This window comes from Drosophila arizonae, chromosome 4, assembly GCF_054131065.1.
Source record: "Drosophila arizonae isolate 15081-1271.41 chromosome 4, UAZ_ARI_1.0, whole genome shotgun sequence".
Lineage (NCBI taxonomy): Eukaryota > Metazoa > Arthropoda > Insecta > Diptera > Drosophilidae > Drosophila > Drosophila arizonae.
In genome coordinates, this window is record NC_142924.1 from 6,644,308 (window position 1) to 6,656,619 (window position 12,312).

Here is a 12,312-nt window from a genome sequence, read left to right on the forward strand (position 1 = left end):
ATTACCAGAGGCCAAATGTGTTTATTATGGAGCACAAATTAGTGCAATGAAAATTGTTTATGCGAATATTTCAAATACTTGTTGAATTATTTAAAAATGCGAAAAGAAAATAAACGAAATCTCAATTCAAATCGGCTAAAACAATAAATAAAACACAAATAATTTAGCTTAAATTAACAAAAAGAAATCTCTGATTGATTGAGAACGAAACGCAATAAATTAAAAGTGAGATTTATGCATGCGGTTAAAGTGGAGGATAAACAGACAGATAAAGGCAGTCTATCTCACTCTGTGAGAGTGAGAGAGAGAGACAGAGTGTTATTTGTATATATTTCTATATATTATATTTGTCCCAAAATGTGGCCAATTTTCGTGAATGGCCCAAATCAGCCATAAGTGGGCGCCAATACAACAACACCACCAACAACAACAACAACAACACAGTAACATTTTGATTGCTTTCTTCTATTTCTATTTTACAATACAACAACAAAATGTATCTTGTTATCCCTTGAGATACAATTGTATCTACGAATCGAATCGGCATTGATTGGGCCCCAACGAACATTTGACACATTCGAAATGCATTTTGCCCACACACACGCACACACACACAGAGAGAGAGTAGACAGACGCACATGTGACGACCATTTACGCTGGCGTCTGCCATTATTTATCAGCTATTAAGTCATACCCAGGCACACACACACACACACACACACATAGATACATTTGACAGCTGCTGGTGCCAATGTCAGCTAACAAAAGGCAGCTCACATATTCGCTCCATTCATGCCAGCAACAGCAACAGCAACAGCAACAACAACAACAACAACAATCGCAAATAAGCCAAATCATGGGTGGGTGTTGAAATTGAAAATTGTGAATTGTACGAGTCTATTGTGAATATTGTCTCCATTGTTGTTGCTGTTGCTGCATTTGTATATATATCGTGCTTTTGTATTTATCTCTGTTGATATTTATGTGCACATTTAGCACAATTAAAAATTAACACACACACACTTGCACATAGCATGCCAATGACATGCCCACATACACACACACACACACGCACAACAATGCTAGAAATGAAGCAATAAATGAAACCTAAAAATCAAACACACGCCATGTGGACAAAGCTTGCCCCTGCTCCAGCCTCTGCCCCTGCCTCTGCCTTGCTCTTGCAGTCTCCACTTTCCATGCTCCAAGGAAGTGGGCGAGCGTGTTTTTACAGTTATGAGCAGCGGGCACAGCTGGTCAAGCAGCCAGCCAGTTAGAGCTAGTCAGCTACACAATCAGTTGGTCTCCATGGGGCCACCTCGGAGGCCGCAGCGGCAGCCACAGATACACAGATACTGCCTACGAATATGACTTGGACTCGGACTCCTACTCCGCAGCAACAACAGCAACATCAACAGCAACAGCAACATCAACAGCAACAACAACAAACAACAACAATAAACGTGACCGGTTGCCGGCAGTGCACGTAGCTTCAGCTAGCCGGCGCACAAAATAGACTCTGGCACAAAGAGATAGTCAGAAGCGAGGGTTGGCCAAGAAATTTATACGATTATAGTAATGAATGAGGGTGAATGAAATATAATGATCCTAAGTATAGGAATAATATGCATAAATATAGTTAATATAAATATAAAGCTAATATGATAGCTACACGATAGATATGAGACTAAGCAATGATATTTAGGTTTGAGTCCCAGGCTAGTATATAATGGATATACAGATATGAATTTAAAATTTATATTATAACATACTACTACTACAAGAGTATAATATACTACTACTATAATAGCACTGTATATAATAGTAGTAGTATATTATTATATAATTAGTATATACATATACATAGTTCCATACCTTCCATACCTGAACTCCTCAAGCTGCCCTCTGGCCACTTACACACACCCCTCTTATCTACATAGGTGCCAAGTGGCACGCATGACGAGTGCTTTGCAGCGCTCTATGAGCACATGGGGCAAGGGACAAGCCAGGAGGACACGGGGGGTTAGGCTCATGACGTGCCTCATGACTGTTTTATTTGAATTTTTGGAGAAAGGCCATATGGCGTTTAACTGGATGAGGCAATGTGGGGAACGGAGAAAGGGAAGGAGATAGAGACAAGGCGAGGCGAGACGAGACGAGTCGAGGTTGTAGCAGCTGCAACAGCAACCGCTGCAGACACTCGACTCGAATTGTTGTCGAGCTGTTGCCGGCTTCGAGTGCTGCTCGAGTAGTTGGACCATTAACGAAATCCAAATGTTTTGCCCAGTTAGCGCTGCGCGTTTGCGTTTGCGATGACGTCGAGCTTTATTTTTAACAACAACGGCAAGAAAAGTAAAACAATTTTGTTTAATTTACTTATTGGCAAACATAACTCGTTTTCTTAGCCGTTATCTCTGCGCTGCGCGACGGCGGCGAAACTTTGCCAATTATCAAAGGCCACAGCGAAAAGCTCAATTGAGCAATGAAAGAAAAGAAAACTGTCTACGCACAGTTATAATTAGACTTTATAGATAAGGTACCCCCGCTCATTCACAATTGGGTATGAATGTTAACATTGCTTTTATCATAATTAGTATTAGTATTAATTCGGGAATTGCTTCGATTTTTATCATTATCATTAACAATATTATTACCGTTGTCATTGTCATTGTCATTGTCATTGTCATTGTCATTGTCATTGTCATTGTCATTGTCATTGTCATTGTCATTGTCATTGTCATTGTCATTGTCATTGTCATTGTCATTGTCATTGTCATTGTCATTGTCATTGTCATTGTCATTGTCATTGTCATTGTCATTGTCATTGTCATTGTCATCGTCATTGTTATTTTTGTCATCACTATCATGATTATTATCATTATCCCACCTATATGCACTTTCACTTTGATTAATTCTAGGGTATTAAAACTTCGATGTGTCGCTCTCTTGTCCGCTCACCTGTTTTGGCGTTGGCTTCGCAGGTGATTAGCCATATTTGAAGCGTATTTTAAGCTAAACAAATTGCAATAATATTGCAAAATATTGCAATGAGAAACGAAACTGTTTACGTCCCATAAATGTTCAACTAATGCTAATTGACGCCATTTGGCACTCGGGGGAGTAACGTGAGTTGAATCCGAATCCAACGATATGGATAATGCCAAACAGCTGGTCGAATGATCGAATCAATTTAACATAAATTTGCTATTTTTAATACGCGCCCGATTCAGCTCAAAAGTGTCTAAAAATATCAACAAACAAATAAAAACTGCAATTAACTAGCGAAATGCTGGCCAGCTGTTCGAAAGGCAATCAACGAATTAAAAACAAAAAAATCAATTAAATTATGAATATCATAATATTTATACAAACATATAATATTTATGTGTACATATATGAGATGAGCCGGGCGCCGCTCTTGATAGGCGGCACGCACGCCAAATGCCACGCCCAGTTGAGAAATGTGACTCGGCTGGGCAATAAATAAACAAGAGATGCGATAAACGTGACACGAGACTAGGGGAGACTCGTGTTTTCTCTCTATGTTAGAGGATAGACTCCAGAAATTTACTAAAAAGAAATGAATGCGAATTAAATGCAAAGTGGAGGAAGGTCAGCAAATGGTAAATATTACGAATAATTATTCAATTTTTGGTCAGTTAGATATGCAACAAGTGGAGGTCTAAGTATTTAAGGTGCCTATGTTTGTGATTTTGAACATGGAGGAATTCCATTCTAGGAATTTTTAAAATACTTTAAATATTACTAGCTATGCTAAATTTACTAGGCAGTATTCTAGATAATGAGAGGAGTACTAGTGCGATAATTTTAGTAATTATTATTATAACACTAATGCATGTACAATTTATAGATTCAGAATTTATCTGACTGACAAATTATGATGAAAATGTTCTAAAGTGTATAAAACTCTGTTTAGTTTTCAAGAAGTCTGCACTTGATACAGGCCTTCATGTTCCTTATATGAAGTTCAATTAGACTATTGAACGACCTAGAAATTCTCTATGAAATAATTCCCTTAAGCCAAATTTGAGCATTTTGGAAGTGGAAGTAGTTCTCGGATTTTAAGTCTTATGAAACAGTTTAATACATAGCATTTAATACTATATATATTTATAATATATCTATGTAATCTATATCGAAAGGCACGCGCCCATCGCTAAGACACGCACTGTTTGCAGGGGTAGGCTAGTCGCCGTTCGTGCAACCGGCTCGTTGCGCAAACACCGCCACATGATATGACCGGGTCGGAGCACAAGCCAAACTGGCCAAAACAAAATAAAATAGAAGCAAAGAAAAAATAGCCATTCCGCTGGCCACCTGGCAAAAAAGCGACTAAAAGGTGTGCTAGCTATCTAACTGATAGAAGAGTCCCCCACATGCCACATGCCACATGCCCCGTGCTCCGTGCCCCGTGCCATCGTGCCCTCTGCCCCATGTGGCCAGTCAGTGCGTAACTGAACGTAGTTTTTGGACTAACACACCCAGGGGAAATATAAGAGCGACACGCAACAATTACCAGGCCAGCGAATGATTATGCTGAGAGCCAGAGCCATGCCCACGCAGAAAGAGGGGCGGCTGTTAAGTTCCTTAGAAGGTAGACATAGTTACATATATATGTGTATATATAATTTGTTGCCTTGTGCGCTGCTGAAGCTGGTTCTATGAAAACTAATAATGCAATTAAAAAGTTGACAAAGTTGTCAAAGTTGTCAATTTGCGAGACGTAACTTAGCAAAGTGCAAGGTTTTTAAAACGCAAATAAGCAAAGCATGCGATATACATATATATACATACATAAAGATATATAGTATATATGGCTATATATACAGATACATATCAGCTCGCCTAGCTTAGCCACAAAACGCGCAATATCCACTTAAGCTAAACACATTATAGACCTCAGCTTGTTTATATATTTCATGTTGAATATGAGCTCTGAGCTCTGCTGCTGCTGCTTCTTTCTCCTGTTTGCCACTGGATGCTGCTGCTGGAGCTGCTGATGACTCAGTTTATGGCATAGCCATGGTTTTTCAGCAGAAATGCCGACGAGAACACGAACTCGCGGCTGAAATTGAAAGTTGCAAGAGCGAGGGTGAGGGTGAGGGTGAGAGCCAGGGCGAGGGGGGGTGGGGGCTCGTGGCGACTCATGCAACACGATGATGCAGCAGCAGCAGCATTCAACCAAAAAAGTTGCACTACTGCTTGGACTACGAAATACCCAAAAAAAAAAATATATATATATATATATATATATATGTATATGCAAAGGCGATAGCTCGTTATGCTAAATCAATTTATGGCCAACGAGTTCAATGGACAGCCAAATATGTTAACTAGCAAAAAAAAAAAAAAAAAAAATTCGCGAAAAAACTCAACCATAAAAGTTATAAAACAAAATTCTTTAATTATAATTTTTTTTATGAGCGTCAAGCGAAGCAAAGGTCGTTTGTTAAGCTTTATAGTTTGCAATGTTAAATCAGATTTGACTTGGCATAAAAGAATTGCGAAATTCTAGCTGAAACTGAAAGTGATTTAAGGCGGGAATTCCTAGTTAAGATGCAGTATGAAATAAAATTAAAATATAACTTATACATGTATGATTTAAATGATGTGAGATATATAAATGAACACTACTCAAGCAGACCGGATTCTGATGCTGAAGATCTCAAATGACTCATAATGAAATGTTAACTGAAGACCTTTCAAATTCCAATAACTGAATTCACTTTATGCCTTACAATTTTATGACCGTTATTTACTTCCAATAATTTGGCAAAGATCAGCAATATTTTGTTTAAATTTGGCTGCAGATCAACGAGTTTTTAGCAACTTCTGCATAGATCAGCAAATTTTGTATTGAGTTCTGACTGGCTCATAAATTTTCATGTAAAACATTTTGTAATGTTTAGATGTTCGTCTTCTCGTAATTCATCTCCCCATTCTTTTCGCTTTATTAAGATTTCTAAATAAGCTTTACCAAGTGAAAACCCATTAAAATCGAACTCTAAAAAATATTTTGATGCAAAATAAAGTACTTACATATATTCTCTAATGATATTTATTATTAAATATATAATTGATAATAGCTAGAGATATAGATAAGGTCAAAGAGGTATTACCGCTATGTCAAAAATTATAAGTATATTTATTTATGTATATATAAATATATTAGTGAATATACCCCATTTAACAGAAACACTTCCTGTACAGGGTATAACAGCTTCAAGTGCGTAAAGCGAGTCAAATTTTGTGGCAGATAAATGCAAAAGTCCCCGTCTAAGAAATCGAAAATCTTTAACTCGAACGCCTCGCTAAATTATGCAATTAAACGAGCTTTTTATTGTAAGCTTTAACATTATCATTATTATTGTCATTAGCATTATTATTATCGCCCGGCTCATTACGCGCGTGTGAGCTTAACGCACGGGTAATATAAAACGCGATTCTGGTACGGATATGCTTAGGCTGTATACATATATACCTATATAGACTTGTTGTTGTTGTTGTGGTTGCTTCTCTTGTTGTTGTTCTTGTGCTCTTTAGGTTCTGTTGATGATCTCATCGATTGCATCAGATTTCGCACGGCATGTCGTTATGTGGCTCACAATTTAAACTGAAATTCTTGTTGATGTTTTACTTTTTGTTTCATTTTTTTCGGTTTTGTTCTGTTTTTTGTAAAACACATATGCAGAATATTTGAAATTGGCTGTTAGCACGACAATCGCGTTGATGATAGCCGAACTGGGCATATAAACATATGCACACACATACAAACATACATATTTTTATATATATAAAATAAACCTCCATAGCAAAACGCATTAAAGGCGCGCCAAATATTTCTTCATGGCCAATGCCATCAAAACTTTGCTGCACTGGACTATAAAAAGACCTACATGGGTATACAAAAAAACAGAAAACAGAAACAAAAACAAATATATAAGTATGGGTAAATAACTTCATTTAAAACTTTGCGCAGGTCCCTGAGAAATTGATTGATCTGCATTCAGGTTCAAATGAAATTAACACTGCGCCTCACGACTGCGAAATGTTGCAAATCAATCAGCCAAATAAAATATATAACAAGTAAGAAGGCTCCAGTCGAGACTGCTCGACTAGGAGATACCCTGAACCCTCCAAACTGATATTCTAATCATTCTGGACTTCTTTTATGCACACATACATACACATGCACGTATAAGCACGCGCTTTGCAAACTGCGCAGCTAGCAGCGGCTGCGCTTGGGCTGCACTGCAGTGTGGGCAATATAACGAGAATTTATTTGTTGAATAATTTCTTTTGTAGACATACGATCTTAATGAAACTTTTAGAGCGTAATCATATGGCTTAAATGTGTGTACATTTCAAAGCACAAGTCTCTAGTACTTGAAATGCGTTTTTTACAAATTGGGGGCGAAGGGGGCGTGGTATCCAAAATCTGTAAATTACAAAATCTTTGTATCCATTAACTTTATATACAACGCAAATTTGAAGTCTCCAGGTCTAAAAGTGTTCAAAATAAGCTGAAAAAACATTGTCGATTTTTCGATTATTCTCGATAAAAAAGTTATCGGATGAGTTATCGAAAAAATAAAGCAAACTTGTACTGCCTATGGTATACACGAGTATGCTTGCCAAATTTCAGCTCTCTAGCTCTTATATCTTCTGAGATCCTTTTGCTCATACGGACGGACGGACGGACGGACGGACGGACGGACGGACGGACGGACGGACAGACGGACAGGGCTATATCGACTCAGCTCGTCGTCCTGATCAAGAATATATATACTTTATGGGGTCTGCGATGATTCCTTCTGCCTGTTACATACTTTTCACAAAACCATTATACCCTGATTTCCCATTTTCAATGGGTTCAGGGTATAAAAACAACAACTTTGCTGATTGCCACGGCTTTTAACGTTATACTCGTTTGGGTAAGTGAAACGGGTATATGCGGTTTATTGCTTACTGAAAGATATCAGTTACTTATTGGAAGTTATACTAAGTTAAAGAAGAAGAGCCTAATCTTATATGCAAAATTTTAAGCTTCAGCTCGAATTTTTCCCTAGAAAAAGTTTATCAAACTGGCAAAAAATCTTTATGATTATTTCATCGCAACAGTATTAGCTGGCTTAAATATGAACACACCCAGTGAAGGCGTGGCAATTCGCAAACATCTATAACTTCCATAAAATCTATATCTATATATCACTAAATATATTTCTACAGCTCTCTTGCTCATCATGCATAATTAAAAATCTTCTTTGAGAGATTATCTAAATGTGCTGCCAGATGAAATATATATTTTAAAGATTCTCTTCCATTGCCTATCTCTCAAGAACTAATACCAAAGGTTCTCTTAGTCAGTAGTAACCTATTCTTATGTGCCCTCTGGCACGGTTTCTGCCAAGGTTTCTTCTCTCTGCTTGTCACACAAATTAATATATATTATTTAAAGTTCTGACAGCAATGCGTTGACAATATCTTTGTGAAAGCAACGAAAGAGCCATAAATAATCTGATTAACATATCAAATTGTAACTGTAAGAAGTCTATAGAGAACACTCCCATATTCTGATCAAATATATAGCAGTATATTATTCGTATTATAATCAAAGCAGAATTTCGGAACAATTCAAGTTCTCTCTATTTCTCTTTTATTATAACTCATTGACCTCTGGTTTAACTCAAGCTTCGAATTTGTTGTTCGCTTGCTTTTATTGTTGTACTTATCGTATAAAAATATATATATTTACCTATATATATATGTATATAGAGTGTATTTTGTATTTTGCATACCAAATGAATTTTTGACGTCAGTGCAAATGCAATGCACAGAGAACAAAAGTACAAAATAACAACACAAATGGCATGGAATGTGTCCCTGGTTAATGATATTACACAGATGATTTACTACTAAATTGGGGTTTCTACTACATAAAATATGATCTATAATTAAGTAAAATAACAAGTTGGTCTAAATGGGAAGTCGGCTTATGCAGTGCTATAGTATTATCTATAAATGATTTATATGTAGATGGGACATTCCCTTTGACTAGGCTTGAAAATATAATAATACTCTTGATTTATTAAGATCATTCCCTCTAACATTCTATACAAACAATTTCTTAGTTATTTAATAGTACAAAGTTTACATATCATTTCACACTTTTTCCAATAAGTAATACAAATACGTTTGTTATCATTTGGCAATAAATTTATAACCATGTTGTTATCGATAACTGTTTCTTTTGCATTTTTTATGCACATTTACTAGAAAGTGCTTCATTTCTTATCTCTTTGACTAAGTACAAGAAAATATTCAATATAAATAATAATCTGCTTTCATTTTAGCACGCGTCATATCCATTAAGCTCTATTGTTATCGATAATGACCTCAACTGCAACATTAACAAAACTAATTTTAGAAATGACTTTTGATATAAGTAAAAATTTAAGTATCCGTTTATAAACTCATAATTTAATATTAATTATGAAATTTTTAAAGGAAAAACAAGCTATATACCTATCGATAATTGTTTAGATCTTATAAGCAATCTTTTCTTTCAATAAATTTTTCATTTCAAATAAAAGGAAAATTGCAAATAAATGATGAATCCAGAACATTAATGATATTTCCAATGAATTTTCTGATACATCATAAACAATAAAATAATCCATCGCTGTTTTAACAGTGTTTATATAGACCCAAATACCTATATGGTATACGCATATAGAGAGCCAACTGGTTCCCAGCAATCGATTATCAGTTAACGGTATCTGCCTATATCTTATCAAGAGCGATATCGATTTGAGCCAGAACAAATGCCACATGATTAGTCAGAGAGTGTCGAGAGCTTGGAGAGACCCCAATAAAGACAAATCTGATGTGGCATGTGATTTAAGACATGAATAACATTTCGATTACCTGGCAACTGGCTAAATTACGACATAGGGCAGACAGATGGATATATTCCTCTATCTGTTTATCTTACATACAGATGTGCTCTGTCTATATAAATATATGTATGTAGTGTATCATATGTATATATGTATAGATATAGTCTGGAGTGTATATATACATTGTACATTGCACAAACAAATCGAATCAAACAAAAGCCCGCCAAATGTTTATACATTTTAGCCATGCCAAGAATACAAAACACATTTCAACTTCTTTTTTTCGATGCCATTTCATCGTGTGGTAAAGGAGTATATTGGATTTCTCTTTGAGATATTCGCATATTCGTATGTCTGATAGTATTTAAAGTAACGACTAGGGGTTACAGAATTTGGATTATGAGCTTCTGTTTATGACAGTCTGATAATGTGTTTAGATTATTTGAGCATTCGTAAGTTTGAAAAGTGGTAAATTAGATCTGATAACTACTTTACGACTATATATTCCGATAATAAATATCTTCTTTAAGTATTACACTTATTCACTTACAAATTCTACTACAATTCTATATCCGCCGAAAACAGTTAATCTAATCTACAAATAGATCTATAAGCAACCCCATAAGAAGACCTACCTATCGAGTCAAATGATATATCCATTGTCCAGGCATAGGCAATTGAAAAATATCAAAATGGTAAATATTGGTTCTTTATAAACGAGTATTATGCAATCGTTTATGCCCACCTGCTACATTCTCGATTGCTTCTATTTTTTGTTGTAGTTAGTTCGCTATCTGCTCTTTGAGGGCGATCAATAAAAAGCACAGGAAGCACACACATTTGGCAGCATTTAAAAATAGCCAGCTATTAAATTGAAGGCAACTATCCCAAAGGACTCGAGACTAAGCACTAAGCACTCAGCACTTAGCACTTGCCACTGAGAATGAGAACTCAACAGAAGTCGGAGAAGTCAGGGAAGTGGGACTCACCTTCTCGGCGAATTCCTCGCGCGGTCGTCGCGAAATTGTGGGCGCATTCATGAGTTCCTTCGTGGGCGATGGTGTCATTGTTAATAATTTTCTATTTCGTTTTTACTTTTCACTTTTTCTTTATTTTTCACTCAATTTATTGAACTGCAATTTTAATTTTTATTGCTGCTGCTTAATTTGTATTATTGCTTTTCGTTACACTCTGCTACAAGGCATTCGTTTCGATTATGTGCTGTTAGAGGAATTATTACATTTACAGTAGTCGCTCGCTAAATGTAACTTTTGTTAAATATTAATTGCTTAATGTAAAAATTAATAATAATTTTTCTTATTTGCAAAATATATTACATTTATTCATTATTAATTTTTTTAAATATATTATTTAAAAATATTTTCTAAAAAATTTGATAATTATTTAGATATGTACAACATTGCTTAATATTGATTTAATATTTAATTATGAAACCCAATTCTTATTAGAGTTTTCTTGTAGTTCCAGTTTGAACGAGGGACAACTGTAATAATTTTTAGATTTTTTTTCGCATTATCATATTTAACGTCTTTTATTTAGCTTCAAGTATTCAAGTATCAATTATTGCGTAGTTGGTTAAAAATGTCGCTAACGTAATAAGTTCACCGCACTTTTTTCAATTTTTATTCTTTTTATATATATATTATTGACATTTTAATTATGGCCTGGGTGCTAGTGCTGGTGTGACGTGTACCGTTAGTTCTTTTTTCACCGTGTTTTCATAATTATTTTTAGTGCACAAATCATTCGATATGAAACCCCGACGCCGGCCGGCTTACGGCCAATTGGAGTCGAATTCGTTTTGGGCACTCACGACCTTCAGCACGAATTTTAGCAATTCTAATTGGGAAGTCAATTGGTTAAGCGTCGTTTTTTGTTGTAGCGGCTGCTGTTTCTTTTCGGTTTTTGTTTTCTTTTTTTCTTTTTTTTGTAATTATGGCCTGCAGCAGTGGCAAAAGGGCCGGCAACGTCATCAGCGACCAAGCGCAACAGTTTGTTGAAGGCGAAATGCTTGCACACACACGCACACATACATACATACATACAGGCACAGAGGGAGAGCATAGGCACACACACATACAGACAGGCAGGCTCGCTAGCACAGTCACACACAATTACACACACGGCACACACGCACACCGGTTAAACTTGTTATCGCGGCAGCATGCAAAAGAACCTAAAACTCTAGGCCACAAACGAGTTCTGGAGCGGCACCATCAACAACCCAGCAACAACAACAAGAGGCACCCAGCAGCAACACAACAAAAGTTTATTTTGATATATGTTGCCTCTTGTTGTTTAGTTTAATTAAAGTTTTATTTTGGAAGTAGAATGAAACGAGAAGAAAAAAAGAGGGAAACCCTTAAGCACT

At 36.1% G+C, this 12,312-nt stretch overlaps 1 protein-coding gene across 3 annotated transcripts in view; it reads right to left on the reverse strand.

The window, feature by feature from the left end:
- The window catches only part of Lmpt (four and a half LIM domains protein limpet), a 71,690-nt gene that overhangs the window by 59,182 nt on the left and 196 nt on the right, over positions 1–12,312 (reverse strand). The window contains exon 2 of one of the 3 annotated variants that reach the window (XM_089467951.1): positions 10,910–11,141. In XM_089467951.1, the coding sequence (XP_089324077.1) occupies positions 10,910–10,987 (78 nt within the window). In that variant the 5' untranslated portion in view covers positions 10,988–11,141. Of the gene's footprint in view, positions 1–10,909; positions 11,179–12,312 lie in introns of all 3 variants that reach the window. The other 2 variants (XM_018006478.2, XM_089467952.1) reach the window with 2 other exon arrangements.